General features: G+C 37.4%; 1 protein-coding gene across 6 annotated transcripts in view; it reads right to left on the minus strand.

The window, feature by feature from the left end:
- Nucleotides 1-3655: 3655 nt before the first annotated feature.
- The window catches only part of LOC132044300 (ABC transporter B family member 26, chloroplastic), a 30859-nt gene continuing 13816 nt past the window's right edge, over nucleotides 3656-20698 (minus strand). The window contains exons 10-19 of one of the 6 annotated variants that reach the window (XR_009412100.1): nucleotides 18804-19014; nucleotides 11290-11363; nucleotides 10373-10429; nucleotides 5863-5937; nucleotides 5415-5489; nucleotides 5065-5346; nucleotides 4925-4989; nucleotides 4792-4852; nucleotides 4163-4320; nucleotides 3656-4024 (exon numbers count right to left, since the gene is read on the minus strand). Coding sequence is in view for 2 of the 6 variants with exons in the window: in XM_059434786.1 (XP_059290769.1) it covers nucleotides 4240-4320; nucleotides 4792-4852; nucleotides 4925-4989; nucleotides 5065-5346; nucleotides 5415-5489; nucleotides 5863-5937; nucleotides 10373-10429; nucleotides 11290-11363; nucleotides 18804-19014 (981 nt within the window). In the remaining 4 variants the exon portion in view is untranslated. Of the gene's footprint in view, nucleotides 4321-4791; nucleotides 4853-4924; nucleotides 4990-5064; nucleotides 5347-5414; nucleotides 5490-5862; nucleotides 5938-10372; nucleotides 10430-11289; nucleotides 11364-18803; nucleotides 19015-20698 lie in introns of all 6 variants that reach the window. The other 5 variants (XR_009412102.1, XR_009412099.1, XR_009412101.1 and 2 more) reach the window with 5 other exon arrangements.

The raw sequence follows: 20698 nt of genomic DNA on the forward strand, positions 1-20698 counted from the left end.
ATATTTTCATACAACTAATATATCTATAACTTGTACAACCTCATATACATCAAGAATAGAAGATTCCTTACCTTAGATACAAGAATTATATCCTTCTACAACTTGAGACCAATCTTCAACTTCTCAACACACTAAAGAGACGAGTTTAACAAGCACCACTGACTTTCCCGAAGGTAGATTGGTATCAAGACCTTATTAGTATTTACTTAACTGATTGTTAAACGCTTGGGGAGCCTTTAGGGGGCTTAGGGATCAATTTAGAAGTGAGAATGATGAAAAATGGGGCCTCAACCGATTTAAACACCTCTTGGACCGCCTTACTGCTTCTGGATGCGGTGGCACTTGCGGCCACATTTTCCACTTGTTGCACCACAAAGTGCACGACACCTGTGAATTATAAACTTCCCAATTTACCACTCAAATTCAGCCAGGATGCGGCGGGGCATTCCCCTTATGCGGCCGCATCCTGCCCCTCACCGATGAACTTTGTCGAAACGCATTTTCTTCGATTCGTTCAACCTCCAATCCTTCCAATATATCCTAAACCTTATTTTAAACACTTCAACCTTAAGAATGACATTTCTCGCCCAGCTTACGACGACTTACTTGCGACGCAACTTAATGTACGAAAATACGGGATGTAACATTATGGCAAGAACAAATCATCATAATAGTAACTCCACCTAGCTAACTGGAGATCCCAAGGAGGTCAATGAGATCAAACATAGTTATGAATGATGGTTCAACATTGTCATCAAACTCAATCAATTCTCATGATAAGACAATGTTCAGGAATAAGGATGAATCACTAAGGCTTTTTAATGATTTCTAAGTTTGACATGAAATGAGCAAACAGTGTATCTATGGGTTACATGTTTAAGAATCACCTATGTGAGTGTGAAGTGTAAACCACTACAAGAAGAATTAGTGTAAGGCCAGTTCTCTACACACTCATGATACCAGGTGGTGTTCATGGCTGAAACAAACACAACAATGAGAACCAAGAATGGTTAAGGGTTAATTGTGTGGCATATGTTGTCTAGATATACATCAGAGCTCGATGGTTCAAGGATATCAAATATATCGATTGATCAAGTATATCTAATGTATGTTCACTACGAAAAGTTCAAAGGAAAATCTATTTACCCAGATGTGATTAACTCTTACTTGTAACTCACACAGTTTTTTCATGCATTTTTTTTTTCAAGTATAGCCATCACCCATTCTTGTGGGGAATTGTTGGGATTTAAAGACATTAAGTGGTAGGTTTTAAAGATGAAATGTGAATTCTTTTTTTTTATTTTTTTTATTTTTTTTGCGCGGATTGCCCTTCATACAGACTGGTCTCTAATTTTTGCCCCTCAAGTCGCTGGTCTTTAATTTTTTTCTCATTTAATGAACACTTGTGGGCCAAAGTACCCTTATCCGCTAGTCTACGAAATTAGAGATTCTGGGTTCAATCCCCAACAAAGGCAATGAATTCGATTTTTTCTTATCAAAAAAATTTCGTAAGTCATAAGTTTAGAGAGCCTTTGCCTTGTCGGGCATAAGTTCTGTAGGAATTAAATTATCCGGCATAAGTTATGTAGTAACTAATTCACAAGGCATAAATTTAGAGAATATTTTCCTTGTCCGGCATAAATTCTGTAGGAATTAAATTATGCAGCATAAGTTGTGTAGTAACTAATATGCTCGGTACTACACAACTTATGCCGAAAAATTTATTTCCGATAGTAATTATCCTAGATAAGGAAGATTTTCTATAAACTTATGCCTTGAGAAATTAGGTCATAGATAAGGGTAGACCGAATTTTTCTTTTTTGTTTTTTCGATGTCAGGTGTATTTGCAGTCACTTTTTTGTAAATTAAAGTGCCGAAGGGCAAAAATTAAAGACTGCGATTTGAGGGTAAAAATTAAGTACCACCCCAAGATAGGGGCATTGCGAATGACCCGTGTGAATTGGGAAATGGAGGGAAATGAAATTTGAAAAATTACTTTTTCAATTGATCTTTCTCCCACATTGGTGCTGGAAACTAACATTGTGTGCTTATATGTAGACGCACGTCATCTAGCTCATCAAGAGTTGAGAAGAGGATCTCCCCTCGCAATGTCGTCGCTCGTCTTGGCTTCCGGTTCGGATTAGGATTTGGATTTGGTCAAATCATTTGATTGATAGTCTTTTGAACCAAATTTATTTTCCATTTTCATTATTTAATTTCCTTGTTCTGATATTGATTCACATGGAATTTAATTATTTTATTTAATTCGCGGAATCTTTTTTTTTTTAGCTAATGCGGAATCATTTTTCCCAACGTGCATTTTACGAACTTAAAATTCGCGACCAAACAAACAGTCACTTTCTTTCCGAACAGGTACCTTTGCACCTGTTAGATGGCTATAAAATTTTTAGAGGCACCTCATTTCACACACTCAAATCACGAAATATTTACTCTCTGAAAATCAATCTTCTTCATCCCCTCTTCTTGCATCGTTTTCAAAGAGAAAAGTAAGTGTCGTGTGATTTACTGCAGTTTGTTGATTTTCTTTGAAGTCCTGCAATTTCGATTGTCAGTATTGCAGAATAGAGTTTCGTTCTATCCTGGAAGGAGTTAATTCAAACCTTGGGCAATTGTGAAGGGATTAAATTTCTTAAGGAAACACAGTCTTCTGTGGGCTCGAAACTACAATCTTGTTTTAAACGTTTTCTGTTTTACAGTCTATAGTTTGAATAAGAGATAACAAATTAAAATATAAACATAATCTTAAAGTACTAAGCTATGCTAACATAAGTATGACTGATAAGTACTATTAATTAGATGTAAAGAAAAAAATAAAACTAAGTTATACATTTTCATTGTCTAAATCAATGCAAAAATAAAATGTAGATATCCAACACTATTAATATTCCTACTGTTGAATTGAATTTCTTTTTGATAACATTACTGTTGATTTATTTTTAGTGTGAGCTTTATATGAGTTACTAACATTTATGAGCTATAAGTTTATGCTTGCATAATATCTTAAATGACAAAAACTATGAAAAAGTTTAATATTTGTAAATTACATTACAATAAATATTTTTATGTATAAAATACTTTTAAAACTTGTATACATGTAATGTCGAGTTGGTTTGATTTCGATTTGACTTTATTTTTTTAAAAACCAAATCAAACCAAACCAATTTCGGTTTGGTGTGATTTCTCAGTTTTCTTTGTACACTCCTAAATTGAAGAACGAAGAAGCACTAGGAGAAGCAATGTCAGCCGAGAGCTCCAAGTTGTGCGAGGAACACTTTCGATGGAAGAGTATGTTGAAAGAGAAAGTAGGACAGTCTGTTTATTTTGAGAACAGTATCTTAATTATAAAATAGATATACGAATTAGGTCAAACCAGGTAAATTGTGCATAATTGGACAAAAAATTGTGTTAGATGGAGATTTGGGACCAAACGGGTGTAAGTAGTGATCTACAAGCAGTAACCTGTTACTTTTTTGGTTCGTAACTGCATTTTCCTTGTGTTTTCTGAATAAAAAGCAGCTAGTTAACAAAATCACTTTAATATGGTTCAAGAAATAGTTTCACAATCATGCTCAAACAGTTTCTTTCAAAAATGATAATTGGAGCTTTGATTTGGAAACGGCAGAATATGCCAACATTTTTAGCTCTTGCACCAAAATGTGCAAACAGAGTAAATTGTTTTTTTTTTTTTTTTTAAATTTAACCAATAAACCATCCTCAAGTGTAATTAAGAATATCTAATACAATCATACAGTAAACAAATACGCTTCTCTATCATGAGAAGAGCTTGTATTTCCTTTCAGTTTCGGCTCAAGAAGATTGAACCAGACTGACATGGTTTTGAGTTATTTACATGGATCAACAGTATCTGCTCTTTGTCGAAAAAGTCCCTTTGAACAGGTTATACATCACTCGCACCCCTTGAATATGTTATACATCAATCTTTGTCAAAACTCAAAATGTTTATAGCTTTGGCCGGTGTTGCAGCAAGATCTTTGAAGCCAACCTGCTCACGTGAGGAAATTTGAGATGGTCGAACTGCAAGATCTGCAACTAATCTTATATTGCCTTCTTCATTCAAAAGCCTATATCTAATCTATTGTATAGACATTGCTAAATTTTCTCTGGAAGAAAACATACCAACCTATCTGCAGTATCCAATCAGGAACTTAATAGGCCAAATAATCAATCAGTACGATTATGCCAGTCAACTTCAAGAGTTCATTCCACAGCATCAGCCTGTCTTCTGGTCAATCGAGCATACAAGCCATCCTTGAGGAGAAGCTCTTTGTGGCTACCCATCTGAATGTAGCAAAAGTAAGATCAGAGGTTGATCATCCAAGTCAGATTACTAGAGTGATTAAAGCCAGAAGACATGCTATATGACCGGAACTTAATTGAGCGTTAGGGAGCTCTTTTTCTGATAAGATTAAGGTAGATATAAATAAATAAGAATGCAAACCTCCAGGTTGCAAGATTCCACGCTTCAGTTTCAACCTGATAGATACTATATGGACTACTATAGTCTAATAGCCCTTTTTGTTTACAAGTACACTAACTTTGGCGTTGCAAAACAAGCCCAGATTGGACCACTCCCATGATGGTAAATGCACTAGTCTTATTGGTGGCTTAATGTAATGATGTAATGCTGCAATGTTAGAACTGCACAGGTTGAATCAGACAGCATAGAACTATCGTAACAAGAAAGGAGACTGAATGACGATGTATATTAGCTACTCTCCCTCTCATAAGTTTAAAAGCCAGAATATCTACCTCAACAACTTTTCCGCTTTCCATCACAACTATTCTGTCAGCAGCTTGGATTGTCGAAAGCCTGTAGATAGCAGTTTGCCCATATTACAAGCTAGTACTTGGTTCTGTTGAGAAAAGAACAAAGGCCACTTACCGGTGTGCAATTACTATGACAGTTCTGTTTGAGTTCAGTTCTCTTCTGACAGCACGAAGCACACCCTATGGGGATTGAAAATGCATATTTATTGGCCAATACAACAATTCTATCCGTTAAATGACTTTTAGAAGACCTACCTTAACGTTTTGTTCACTCTCTGCATCTAGAGCACTAGTGGCTTCATCAAGTACTAAAATATCTGGATCCCTGAGAATGGCTCTAGCAATTGCGATTCGCTGCTTCTGGCCTCCACTGAGCAAATCATCATCAACAACTGTGTGGTAGCCATTGGGTAGAGATGAAATGAAGTCATGGGCAGCAGCCTCCTTGGCAGCCCATTCCACATCTTGTTGATTAACATTTCTACTACAGCCGTATCTTATGTTTGAGCTGATATCCATGCGGAAGAGTCTAGGTTCCTGTTCAAGATATCTTAGTAACATGATATAATAAAGCCATACCAAACTCAAAAACGTATGCGCCTAACCTGTCCCACATATCCGATTCTTTCCCTCAACCACTTGATGTCCAAATCTCTAATCGGGTAGCCATCAATGAATATCTTCAGATCCAAAACAAGTTGTTAGGAAAAGAACTTCTTTTTGTGAGAGAAAGCAAGGTGGAACCAAAGGTCACTCTGCTTTTCTCAAGGCTTCTTAAAGCATGATGCAAGTTTCTACAATTTCCTCAAGATGGGTTATATTTTAAGAAGGGCAGCCCGATGCACGAAGCATCCCAAGTTCATGCAGGGTATGGGAAAGGGTGTGACGTAGGCAGCCTACCCTGATACAAGCATCAATAGCTAATTCCACAACTCGAACCCATGACCAATAGGATACATGGAGACAACTTTACCATTGCTCCAAAGCTCCCCTTTTGTTTTATATTTTCATAATTCAACAATATATTATTATATTGAACATTACAAGAGTTACCTGCCCACTTGTTGGCTCATAAAGCCGAAGGAGAAGGTTCACCAGAGTGCTTTTCCCACTACCACTTAGACCAACCTAAATAACAGATGACAATCATTTCTCAGTCATTGATTCAAATTGACGAACAATGAAATAAATATATACACAAATCTATATCCATAAAAAAGTTGGACAATATCAACAATTCTCTTTTATTTCTAAAGGCGAACATATTTGGGTCTATTCTAAATCCTATCCTTTACTTGTTTTTATTTGCTTCCGTTTATTCGATTGTGATCATATGGAGAAGCACTTTAGAGAGTAAGGCTTTTAGGATAAGTAGAAATAGAACTGAGCACATGTAATACACGTTTAGACATCACGGAAAGAGCAAAGTTGAGGTGAGACAAGAGAACATTGCGGTGCAAAAATGCAAACGAATTTAGATATCTAGACTCCTTGTTTCAAGAGAATGGAATGATAGAGGACGATGTTACCCATAGAATTAGAACATGATGAAAAAAATGGAGGAGAAGTGCTAATAGGGTGTATGTGTTAGAAGGATACCTACCAAAGTGAAATATAAGTTCCACTGAACAGTTATAAGATCGACAATGTTATATGGTAGTGAATGTTGGGCCGGTAAAGTCCAACATATCCATGAGATGAGTGTTGCATAGATGCGGATGCTAAGATGGATTTGTGGTCATACAGGATTCGTAAAAGGCGCAAGTAGCACAGATTGAGGATAAAATGAGAGTTCGCTTGACGTTTGGTCATATCTTGCACTGACCTATAGATGCACTGGTCTGTAGGTGTGAAACTATGGTAAGTGAAGGTGTTAAAAGAAGTTGAAGTAGAGCTATAATTACATGGAAGTAAGTTGTCTTACAAGACCCACAATTTCTTGGCAATGGAGAATTAGCTAAAGATAAGGCACAATGAAAGAAAACGATTTGTATGGGTGATAATTTGTTATGGATCTTAGGCCTAACTGTAGCCAAAAGCTTACTCAAGGCATATAAAGACACCACTCATCCCTTTGTCGTCAAATGTGGAACTTCTTCACCACCACCCCACCCCTCCCTCCCGATTTGGGATAGGTCTTGCTCAGATACCATGTAAAGAAATAGATATTGTGCCTAACTCAACCTCAAATACTAGCTCAAGGGGTGAGGATTACCTAAGACATATAAAGAGACCACTCATTCCGTTTTCGTCCGATGTGGGACTTCTTCACAATATCTACTAGTTGGGAAATAGGTTTCAGTTTTGTTAGTATGTTATTTTTGAACCTATTTCTTTTCTACAAGTATTTTGACCTTATCATACATTTATATGCCAGTAAAAATATGGAAAAACTTTAATATAATTATTACAATTATTTACATATATTTAATTTAATTTTACTTTTTAGTTTTATTTGGTATGATGATATGAGTTGAATTTTAAATGGAAAAACATGATCAGTGAGGATTCATATAGGTGACCCCAACTTGTTTGGGATTGAGTGTAATTGTTGTTGTTGTTATTGTGTTGATGTAAGATAAACAATTTAAAAAAAAAAAAAAAAGATGACAAATTCTTCAGGACGCATGCTTGGACCCTTTTCCAAGATTAGTGATTTGAACTAGTAACTTCAAAGTTACTCTACAAACCACAACCATTTCGTGCCACACCCTTGTGGACATTTGTTACACCTCGGAAAAATTTCATGTCGTCATATGATAGATAGGCTAATGCAGGGTAAGACGAATACGATGTTTCTATAAGTAAGAAAGGTTATTTAACGATCCTAGATAAGATTTCAAAGATGTTGGAAGTAAGAGGAGAAAGTTCTATAAGAAGGGCAAAGTATATGTTGTGTTTTGGAAAAATTCCGTAAAGTACCGAGCTAATGTTGACTTAATGATGTCTTAAAGAAGAGTTGTAACTCTCCTTAGATTGGTAATGAAGTGTTAAACAAGTGTTAAGAAGGTTCCATAAGGATTGGAGATCAAACGAAATGACGGAAACCATTTCAGGGAAGTGGAGTTATACGACCACTTATACGGTCCGTATAAGGGGTCCGTGTATAACCCCCAACAGGAAAAGGAAGATGTTTTTCATGATGGTGAACCACGGCCACTTATACGGACCGTATAAGTGTCCGTATAACACCCGACGGGCTGAGTTATTTTCAAGTATATAAATGTGATCCCACTTCATTATTTTCATTTTTCACACTTCTCCACTTCTCTCCAAGTCTCTAGAACATTCCATACATTTCATATACAAGAATCCAAGGGAAATCAAAAGCTCTGATCATTAATCTAAGGGAATCAAGTATAAAAGGAAGCTCTTAGGGGTTGGTAGAGTCAAGAAAACTTTATGGATTGAAGCTAGGGTTTTTCTTCAAGTGAAGTATTTCCATCCAAAGGTTATTCCTACTCAATCGAACGTAAGTTTTATGATCATTTCATGTTATTTGGACTATGATGAGGTTGAAAGACTTGGGTAGAAGAAGAAAGTAGAAAATGAGGTCTAAATGTAACTTTTGTGATGTTTTAAGTAGTGAGCTAACTTGAGTCATGATATAATATGGATATAATCTTGTTATGGAAGGTAATAATGGTGATGAAGAAGCATTATATGAAAATGTGCTAAAATGGGTATGAAGTTGCTAGTATGAGTTGAACATGAGGGTGAATATTGAAGGCTTAGTGTAATGTGATTACTTGATTTGGATATTATGAGTGTATTATGGATGTTATTGTGGTTGTTGAGAGTTGTTTTGTGATATGGTGGAAGTTGACGAAATAGGGGAAATCTTTGCCCAATTTTCATTAGACTATGAATTATTCTAGTTTGAATTTAAGAGTATCATTAAGGCTTAACTATGGTATGAATCCTTCTAAATGTAGATTATTCAAGCTTTAACGGTGAACGTTAGATAGTTAAGAAGACAAAGAGGTATGTAAGGCTAACCTATATATATATATATATATATATATATATTTTTTCAATAATATATGGTTATATATATATATATATATATATCCTTTCATGAGTTCCATAATGTCCTCCAAATGATTCTATCTCTAAAGCTACTAAAGCTCATGATCCTCGATACTTTCATGATTCCATTGCGTCCTTTATATGATGGTTGATCCTCCAAGGATAGACGTAACAAAAACGATAATGGTAATGATGTTGATGATGCTTACGGACTCTTAAGTATACGTGTCTAAGTATGTATGACTATTATGTAACACCGAGCTTATATGGCCGGGTATGATACCTATTGCGCGCACACCACTGCAGTTGGGTACGGATACCACTGAGCCTTGGTAGGGCCAGGTATGTATAATCACCGAGCCTTGTCATGGCCGGGTATGCGAAACACCGAACCTTCATGGTCGGGTAGCATGGGTACGAATATGAATACGAACACGAATGTATATGTATGTATGTACACGAGCACGCTTTAGAAATGGAAGGTCCCTATGAAAGACAAGTAAGTAATGATGATGATGGCTTTACTATCTCCCGATTCTCCCATCTTATGTTGTTTCTTATGCTGTCCCTTATGCTCCTATTATGATGTTGATTATGCTTTACATACTCAGTACGACATTCGTACTGACGTCCTTTTGTTTGTGGAATATTGCGTTATGCCGCGGTGGCCGGGGAGACGAGCTTGATCCATAGCTTTCCTATTCGGGGACTACTTAGAGGAGCTCCATTTCATCGGAGCTACGGCTTTTGGTATTATTCTTTTGTGTACATACATGGGCACGGGGTCTTGTCCCGCCTATATGATGTTACCTACTCTTCTTAGAGGCTCGTAGACAGTTGTATATGGTTAGATGTCTTTAGCCTTGTCGGTTTATATTTTGTATATCATTTTGATAGCCACGTCGGCTTATGTACATTGATATGGGCATAGTGGTTGATGGTGATATAAATGTATTGTTGCCCAAAGAGATTAGTATGAATGATGGATAGAAAGTATGATTAAGATATGTGGCTCACCTAGATGTAAATGTGAATGTACGATAAGAGGTGCCCGGGTGGGTTAGCACCGGGTACCCGTCACGGCCCTCCGGTCGGGTCGTGACAACATTATAGATAAAATACCTGCTTCTCGAGAAATTGTAAAGGAGCAATTTAATCATGAGGATCATAGAGGGAAGTAGTTCCATAACTCCAAAGGAAGGGCAAAAAATGATAATCCCTCCGTCCCATTTTGTGTGATGGTGTTTGAGTGAAAACAAAGTTTACGAAAGAAAGACTTTTGACACTTGTAGCCTTAAACATGTCATAAAAATTTTGCGGCCATTAAATCTCATTAATAAGCGTAAAATGAGAAGTTTAAAGCTAAATTATTTTTAAATATAGAATTTTCTGTTTTCTGGAACAGATTATAATGGAAAGTGTGTCACATAAAATGGGACAGAGAGAGTACGTCATTTAGAAGTTGCATGCATAAATATGGAATCTAGTAGCTAGAATAAATTTTAGATTGGCAGCTCGAAATTAAAGAACTCACAAGTGCTACTACTTCACCAGGATGCACCACGAAGTTAATATGCTGAAGTACCGGCACCTGTTCAGTAGGCCAAGTGTAAGCTTTTCTAATTGTAGCCTCAAAATTCTGTTTTCTAGAATAACTAAAAAGTATATAGATGAAATCAACGAGAAAATGAAACTGTAAAGAAGATTGTTCCACAATCAAAATATCAACAGCTTCATACTCCAAATCTTCAAGTGATCATAGTATAGTCTGAGTCAAGGCAATCGCGTATACAAACATTCTTAGATAGGGTAGGCAGTGTCAACATAACTCCATATCAGCGCCGAAATTCTTTAAGTTCATGTGTGCATGCATGATGACAACCTATATAAGAACTGCTGGATGAAAAATCAACTTCTTCTTTTTTTTTTTTTTTTTTTTTTTTGTTAATGAAAAATCAACTTCAATGGGCTATAAAAGATGCTTCACAAGATAGAAATGAATGGGAGCTCTATTTTTTTTTAAAAAAAAAAAGAACAAAACATGCAATTTATGGGTAATCATACACTTCCAATACCAGTAAGCATTAAGTGACCAACAGTGCAAACCTTACATAGCATCACTAATCTCTCAGAAAAGATGATGGTTTTGTAGTCCTTTACAAATTTTTGTTTTAAGTTTTGTGTTCTTTTTACAAGAGATCTTCATTTTTACACATAAGAGATCTGAAAAAGGTCATTTTCCTCTGTTCAAATTTGTAAATGGCCATAGGAGACCATTTCCTCCTTATAGAGTCAAAGACGGAAAACGGGAACATTTTAACCTATTAGCATATAAAAAGTTCTACTAATCAGAAAAGGTTTAAAGTGTTAGAACGGTGTATTTGAGTCTCGTCAAGAGGAATAGTTGCAGATAATGAACCACATGCTGTGAGATCAAAATGATAAGTATACCTTCACTCTTGAAGGATAGTAGAAACTAACATTCACAAATTCAATGCGTCCTGCTAATCCTTCCAACTTGGCTCCTACAACAATCCACAGGGCAGGATGAGAATTTAGAGCATTTGGGAAACGTTTCTTTTCAGAGTATGTGTCACACAAATGGGAGCTATTCCAGCTGATATAAGTTTACTCCATGCTGCACTTGAAAGGCAATATACATTTCCCATCAAAAGTTCTTTATTTTAGGTCCGCAGTACGCTAAACGGTCAGCAATAATGTTTGATGGAACTTTGCATCAAAGAGCAACTAAAGTCCTTTACGGGCAGAAATAAAGTGATTGTACACCCTCTCCATCTATATGATACGATCCTACTTGGCACACCTCATTTCAAGACTTACATCCAAGGCCAAGATATGGAACTTCAAGCTCTACAAACGGCATGGATGATAAGGATGGCGTTGAAGGCCTTTGGAGGCCCATACAAGCCCCACAATGAGGCCTATGATGTGTGGGAGGTGGCTTGGGCGAGGCTTGAAGAAGAAGCCACTAGAAAGGGGGCCAAATGTGCAAAGTGGCCAAACATGCAAATAGGGGCATTTCTGCAAATTGGCTACATGTGCAAACTTGGACAAGGTCGGGAGTTGGCTATTTGTGCAAAGAAGGTTATGCTTGCAAGAAGGCCATGCATGCAAGGTTGATTAGAGGGCCATCTATGCAAGGAGGGGCGTGTTTGGCCATTGAAGGCCAATTCTTGAATTGAAGACTACACTAAGAAGACTAGCCAAACAAGGCCCTTACTTCATTAAGGGTAGCATTGTAATTGCCTGTTAGTCTTCTTTACTTAGCTTGTATATATAGCTTGTCTTTCATTTCATTACTTAGATTTTGATTACTTAGATTTTGATGATGAATATTTGAGTGATGATAGGATTATCATAGTTTGTTTAGCTAGGGTTTAGTTTAGTTTAGTAAATTTAATGGTGGATTCCATTGTTGGTTTGTGAACCTTTTATGTCCATTGATATTCATGAAGAGATTGTCATTTGTGGATTCAAATCGAATCTCTTGCCTTGAGTGTCAAATAGTAGTGGTTCTTTTAGGATCGGATTCAATTGGAAGGGTCTAAGTTTAATATACTTAGGTTTGTCCATAAATTCGCCCTAATTGGGTCTTGCTTTTATCCTCTATTCCTCATCCCATTTTCTTCGTATCTTTAAATTCCGCGTTTTGGATTGAATTGGTTCTTCCCCAATTCGATTCGTATCATTTGGTATCAGAGCATAGGCTAAGAGATTGTTCCTACAATTTCTAATCCTAGGATCAAAATTCGGAAATCCCAAAAAAAATCAAAAATTTGAAAATTCAAAAAAAAAAAAATCGAAAATTGAAATTGTTGTTTGCTTGAGTGTTTTGCAGTTGAATTTGAGCTTATTGAGGTGAAATACATCTAAATCCGAAGTTTGAAGTTGTTTGGGTGGGTTTTGAAGTTTTCACCATTGAAGCTTCATCAAAGCTTGAAGAACTCAAGTGGGTTTGGTTGATTTTGATAAAATTGAGTTGTGATTGGTATTGAGCAAGTTGTTTAGGAGAAAAGGAGCTTACATCCGAAATTTGAGTTAATTTGGAGTTAATTTGAGGGATCTACCATTTTTGGATTTTGAAGGTTTGAAGAACTTGAAAGACAAGCAAGTGGGTCTTCAATTTTAGGTGTTCAATTAGTCTCAATTTGGAGTGGGCTTTGTTCTCTAGGTGGAGGGGAGGCTAGGTCCAAAATTTGGGGTCAATTGGAGTTGGAATTGAAGTAGTTGAAAATTTGAATGTTCTTGATGTTCTTGAAGATCTTCATATCTTCATGAGGAAGAAGATGACCCAAGGTTGCATTTGATCCAAAATAATTTTTCCAAAGTTGTCAAAAGGTGTTTTCCTACCCCAAAGGAGAAAATACTAGGTTGTGTGGGTCCAACAAGTCAAGGAAAATTCAGAAAATCCAACCAAAGATCGAGTTGAACAAGTACAAGACGTCATTGTTGTAGGGAATACGGTCCAAACATACGGACCGTATAAAAATCCACGGACCGTATATTTCCATCGTGAATTGGGAGCCACGAATTTGAGCTACTGTTGCTAAAATACGGTGCCAATATACGGACCGTATAAAATTCCACGGTCCGTATAATCCCTCCGTCAATTGGACGCCAAGTTGCCCACTTACTGTTCCTATTCTACGGTTACAATTTCACGGTCCGTATAAAAATTAACGGACCGTATAATTTTTTTGGCCAACCGTATAATTGAAGTCCAAATTTGCTACATACTGTTACTGTTTGACGGACCATTCTACGATCCGTAAGAAATTTTACGGACCGTGAAAATACAAGTGCCACCGTACAATTGGTCCGTATAATCCAAGTATCAACAGTACAGTTCAAGGTATTTGTATCTTGATTCAACTTCGATTCCTTTCACTTTCATCTCATTCTCAAGTCTCAAATCTTGTTCTTAATTCATTTCAATTCCAGAAAATTTCTTGGGATTGCTTGTTGGTTTTATGTCCCTAATCCTTTGGTAGGGAGCAAAAAAAAAAGTATAGAATTTTAAAAATTTCCGTTATTTCAAATTGATACCTTGGATCGATTGAGGCTTCACGGTCGTGTTTTCAAGTTATCACCTACCCGAGCCCGAAATTTTATTTCGTTCCCGATTTTAGCATTTCGTTTCTTGTATTCTTCAACTAGTGTGCATTAGTAATTCTTCTACTTGTGTATGCTAGTTCTTGAGTCCGTCTTTCATTCGTGCCAATTCTGTTCAAGCTTTTCTCATTTTGATATCGTTGAATCTTCTTGGCTCAAGTCCTTTTCCTTTATCGAGTCGTCCATCTTTTGATTAACAAGAATCTATTCCTCCACAAAGGTTAGCAATCTTGTGAATTGATTTGGATTAAAAGGGTTCTTGACCAACCTTGAAAGAAGCTTAGGTTGAGAGGTAAGCTTGAGTGCAAATACGAGTGACGTGAGGAACCTTTGCTACTAATATTGTTTGCTCGTTTTGTAGGTACACGAAGAGGAGACATAAGGAGAAGGAGAGATAAGGATGTCATCCATAGCTTCCGAGTCTTGTGGAGACGATTTTGAGAGTTATGCCTCTAGCAATGGAGGGTATGGCTATGAGGGTGACGGAGGCTATGAGGGAGACGACATGGGATATGAGCATCACTATTCTTACAATCAATATAATGGTGATGGTGCTCATGAGTCGTATGAGGAACATGGTCGATATGATCATAACTTGTACGAGGGTGAAGAATACTACTCCGAGGGCAATTGTGAGGCAACACCTCATGAGGCTTATGAAGGAGAAGGAGTGGATGATTATGAAGAAGAGTCCTCTAGTGGATACGAACATGAGCAGTCTCATCCTAGACACCATGGGGTTGAGTTGAGGTATGCTCCTTCCTCACACTTTCGATATGAACCACTCGGTGAGAATTTGCAAGAATGGGAAGAATGTGGTGATGATGAGCCTATTGACTATGCACTTTGTGGTGAGTATGCTTGTGAAGATAATGGGATTGCATATAATTCTTATGAGGAATCTTCTAGTAGATATTCACGTACATCGGCTTGTGACACTTCCTATTCCAAGCAAAAAGGTATAGGTGTGTGGATTGGGCCGACTAGGAATCCGCCTAGAAGGAGAAGAGAGTATACATGTCCTCCTTCAAGAAACACAAGGGCATATAATTCTTACCCTAATCCGGAGGCACAAAATTCCCAATATGGTTATGTTATGGAAGGTAGGGGAGGAGTGACGATAGGTGAAGGAAGTAGGAGGAATGAGGGGCCTCAAGCGAGGAATGAACCCAAAGAAGAAACAAGAACAAGTGGTGGGTTCAAGGAGATAAGAGAAGACTTCAAGTGCATAGGAGATCACATAAAAGGGGCAGAAGAAAACGTCGAGGAAATGATAGAGCTAGTTCTCCAAATGCAAGAACAAGTACTCAAGGCCCAACAAATTGTGAGAGAAAAGATTGAGAGGAGTAAGGGAGTGAAAAGTGACAACTCTAGAGAGGAAAAAGGAGAGGATGTGAGGAGTGATGTGAGGGAGTTGTCACAACTTTTATCTAACCCTTGTGACGTTTCTTTCTTCTCTAGTGGTCTTAATGATAGTGCAGATATTCTCGGAAGCAAACCTAATGATGACCCTCAACCTTTGAAGGTTCTTGAGGTGGTTGAGAGCTTCTCGAAGGAGCAAACGAGCTCCAAATTTAAAAACCAACGCAAAGGAGGTGAATGTGAACTTCAAGGTAAAATAGCTAAGCTTAACACCACAAATGATGTGATTGATCATGTTGTTGAAGTGGGTGTAATTGATGGCTTGTCCTTAATTGAGCTTAATGAATCTTTGCCTTGTGAGGAGCCTAGTGCTATTGTGACAATTGACAATGTGTATGATATGGGTGATCAACACTAGTTGATCCTATTGATGACTATCTTGACTCTTCTTTTAAGTTCAAGTTGTGTCCACCTAGTGTTGATCCCTATGATTTGCATGTTAGTACATTGTCATGTGAGTTGTTAGGACACCCACTAGTTGATCCTAGCGATGACCGGATTGATTCTTCTAGCAAGATCAATTTGCGTCCAACTAGTGTGGTTGATTGTGTTGATCAATTTGTTTGCTATGAAAATCCACTATTTGAGGAACCTTTTGATGTGCTTAATGACCCTCAATTTAGTGATGATGTTGGAACAATTGATCATTTACCTAGTCGTGTGCATGAAAGTATTGTGGAAAGTGATTGTTGTCTTTATGAGAGTAGAATTGCATGCTTTGATACTTCAATGTTAATTGATCCTTCTCTCTTTATAGATAATACGTTATTTGATATTGACATGACTATTGGGAATGATGAACCTAGTGAGGTGTTTGGTAATGTTGAGCATTTGGTTTCTTTTGGAGACTATAATGTGACATATAACCCACTATGGAGTGATGACACTCTTTCCCGTGATGGAGATCTTCCTTTGAAGGATTGTGATCCATTTGTGGGGAAGGAAAGTGTTATAAAGGAAGGTGATTCTTGTCTAGAAATTGAAAATTCTTCCTTTCATGTTCAACTTCATAATATAGCCTATTGAATGATCTTATTCTTGAACCTAATAGTGAGGCTACATTGTGGGATGACATAGATGAGGAAGTTGTCTTAAGTGATACCTTTCTTTATTACTTGTTTGCATATGATGACGCTCTTATTTGTGTTGGGGGTGCATCTTATGTTGGGGAAGGCACTTGTGGGGTAGTTGGTTGTTTTATTGACCCTAGTAGGTGGCTATACTTCCCATTTGACCCGGGTGTTACCTTGTTAATGAGTTCCCATGGTGCTTCTTGTCAAATAGAACCAATGTAGTATTACATGCTTCGTATTTTGCATCCATTGGTTTTATTACTCTATCCTCATGTCATGAACCTTGGAGGAATCAACTTCTTGATACCTCATGTGTGCACTTGATAGTCATGATTGCTATTGATGTGTGGTTGTACCACAAATTTGTCCATCCTTGGCATGTATGTGTGGTTATTACTTTGTGTGCTAACCCTCAATCCTTGAGGAGTATGTTTTCGTATGTCTTCCCTTGGGTTTTGCTAGGTTCGGATTCGAGGGACGAATCCTTTTGAAGAAAGGGAGGATGATACGATCCTACTTGGCACGCCTCGTTTCGAGACTTACATCAAGGCCAAGATATGGAACTTCAAGCTCTACAAGCGGCATGGATGATAAGGATGGCGTTGAAGGCCTTTGGAGGCCCACGTACAAGCCCCACAACGAGGCCTATGATGTGTGGGAGGTGGCTTGGGCGAGGCTTGAAAAAGCTACTAGAAAGGGGCCAAATGTGCAAAGTGGCCAAACATGCAAATAGGGGCATTTACGCAAATTGGCTACATGTGCAAACTTGGACAAGGTCGGGAGTTGGCTATTTGTGCAAAGAAGGTTATGCTTGCAAGAAGGCCCATGTACGCAAGGTTGATTAAAGAGCCATCTATGCAAGGAGGGCGTGTTTGACCAATGAAAGCCAATTCTTGAATTGAAGACTACACTAAGAAGACTAGCCAAACAAAGCCCTTACTTCATTAAAGGTAGCATTGTAATTGCCTATTAGTCTTCTTTACTTAGCTTGTATGTATAGCTTGTCTTTCATTTCATTACTTAGATTTTGATTACTTAGATTTTGATGATGAATATTTGAGTGATGATAGGATTATCATAGTTTGTTTAGCTAGGGTTTAGTTTAGTTTAGTAAATTTAATGGTGGATTCCATTGTTGGTTTGTGAACCTTTTATGTCCATTGATATTCATGAAGAGATTGTCATTTGTGGATTCAAATCAAATCTCTTGCCTTGAGTGTCAAATAGTAGTGGTTCTTTTAGGATCGGATTCAATTGGAAGGGTCTAAGTTTAATATACTTAGGTTTGTCCATAAATTCGCCCTAATTGGGTCTTGCTTTTATCCTCTATTCCTCATCCCATTTTCTTCGTATCTTTAAATTCCGCGTTTTGGATTGAATTGGTTCTTCCCCAATTCGATTCGTATCACTGTAGTTGCGAACACTTGCTCTTATGAACACCGAAACATGCCTCCCCCTTCACCCCCGATAATATACACACCATCTTGTACCATTTAAATTTCAACTAAACAAGAAACAATTGAGCCACCTTTGCAAAACATCTTCCATAAAGTCGAGTCTCAAAAAGATGGACAATTTCATAAAGCTTCTCTAAGAAACTTAAGCATAGAGAGAGGGAACTTATGGTATCTGTTAGGACTTATACCTCAAAAGTATTCCCTTTGCAGGATGGGAAAAAATTTCCTATAACTGAATCATAAAATCGTTCTTTGACATGAATGGACCCTTTGGAGAAAGCCAAAGTATGAATGCACACCGACACTGGTGAATCTATTTTGTGCCTAGTTTCAGTTTAACATATAATTCGGGCATTAGCAGATTCAGTTCGCCTGAGGGATATGCAGTACAGATAAAACCAAGTAATAGCTAAATTTTGTAACTGAGACAATATAGCCAATCAGCAACCAAAGGAGTAAAAAGGGCAAGCATAACAAATGAATAACAAACATTGGAAATTCCAATCCAAGTGTGCGAAAGTGACTTGTTTTACAATAACCATAGTAAAAAAATTCATTTTCAAATTGCACATCGTAGTTCATCTTTTGAACCATCTCAAGATAATGTCCCTTTGACTGAACGGAATCAATTATTACTTTCTTTTTAATGCTATATCAACTGAAAAGTAAAATTCTCATCACGCCTATTTGTTCAAACATACAGGGCTTTCCAAAATCTGAACAACTAAGTACAAAAAGGATTGTACATTTCTTTCTTGCAAACATTAAAAAATGCATTTAAACTCTTATTGGGTGAATATGCCATGTCCCACCAAGATACTCGATATAAACACAGGGAGTAGATAAGTGAAACAAGAGGCTAGTTGGAAAATGCTTTTACCTTTGTCAATGAATTGACCGCTAGGACTGAGATCCATTAATTGAAAGACCTTCTCACTTGCCCCAATAGATTGCATCAATGATGATAAATTGTCCCCCACCCACCATGTAGAATAAATCAGCCATTCACTGTATAATATGAATTTTGTAAGTTGTTCTGCTGTAATATGACCAGCCAGGATAGATATTCCTCCTAGCAGCACAGCAATAACCTATAAAATTCAAAACATGAAATTGGAGTTCACTTTAAATGATTAAATGAAAAACCTTCTTTCGTGTTTCAAAACAATTAGCATTGAAGACTATTATATCTTGTCCTGATCTAAAGATCAAGAGCGGAATCTGCAGATGATGAGTAAGTTTCTAATTGAAAATTAGAAGGATCTATCTCTTTCTATCCAAAACCATTGAGATGAAATGGTTGTGTATGCTTCATTAGATGACTTTGTAAATTCCAGAAGCTTCTGAAGGGAAGGTCGTGGAAGTTCGAAAGGATTTAAGGATGTATTTTCATGGAGTACTTGAGATGCTGTTAGCATTAGCAATATATGTCATTTACGAGGTTGCACAGATAAGAATATGAGTGTCATACACAGCAGGGTTGTATTTGACAATCCACACACTGACAATTCACCAACCCCTTATTTTTGGTGAAAACGCTCAATTATGTAATTGAAACTTTCTACAGGTCATATTGACAATTTAGGAGTTGTTTGGGTGGTTTTGGCTCGGCCCCTAGGGGTTCGGATAGGGTTTGAGTAGCAAAAATCAGATCTAGATTGTGTAGGATTTTTTTTTTCTGGGCGCAGAAGGAATTTTCGCACCATTGGAGAACCATCGCCTTAGAGTGAGGCAGGCCCGCGCTATCGCGTACGGCTGCGCATTCACACACAACGCATGCCAGGCACAAGAGGCGCAATTGCGCTGGTGTCATCGGACAGAGTAATTTGACCCGCGCCCAGCGCTATCGTGCACATTGAGCGCGATAGCGCTAATAACTATGTCATGTACGAATATGATCAGAAACGTGATTTTAAGCTTATTTCAACATTGTTGGATATTGGGAGCTCAGCATAGCTTGAATCAAAGTAGGATTTCATTTACAAGCTTGGGTAAGTGATCTAAACTCGTCCTTGGTTAAATAGTGTAGTTACCCGCTTGAATTTAAACTTAAATCATGAGACTTTAAGGTAGAAAGTGGGGATTTTGCCTAAGATTTAAGAGAGTAAAAGTTAAGAATTTGAGGATCGATTTGATGTCGGATTTATAATTTTATAATGGTAGATTTGGACACGCAGGGTTATGGGTAACCCGGAAGCATACTCAATTTTGGATTTTAATCACAGTGCTCGGGTTTGACTTTTTCGTTGACTTCAACTTAGTCTAGAATTCAATATGGGTATCATTGGGCTCATTTAACCTTTAAAGTATTCTTTTTAATAGATCGAGCTTGTGTGATCAATTTGAAGCGAGGAAAGGCGGTTCAAGAGGACTAGAGTTGCCTCATAACTGAAGTAAGTTAAGGTTTTGAGCTTAACGAGGGAATTTTTCCCAAATTGACTTGTTTGCTCTACGTATCATAGCGTATACGCAAAGTGATGAGGGCATATGCGAATACCGGGGTTACATGTTGGGGTTATTACGATATCCCATGTCTTTTTCCTGTGCTTTACTTGTTGCATGACTATCTGAGCATCTTTTCATGCTAGATATAATGTTATAGGCATCGATCCCATACTAGAGTAACACTATGAGCTACATATTGATTACTTGTTAGTTGTTGTCACGCATGATACATATGCATATAATTTGCTTATTAGATTTCACATGTAGCTGTGTTTGAGGCACGTGAGTTGTCCGTGCGGATTATGATACGGGAGCTGTCAATGTGGCGTG

The sequence above is a fragment of the Lycium ferocissimum genome, unplaced genomic scaffold (genome assembly GCF_029784015.1).
Source record: "Lycium ferocissimum isolate CSIRO_LF1 unplaced genomic scaffold, AGI_CSIRO_Lferr_CH_V1 ctg4154, whole genome shotgun sequence".
NCBI lineage: Eukaryota > Viridiplantae > Streptophyta > Magnoliopsida > Solanales > Solanaceae > Lycium > Lycium ferocissimum.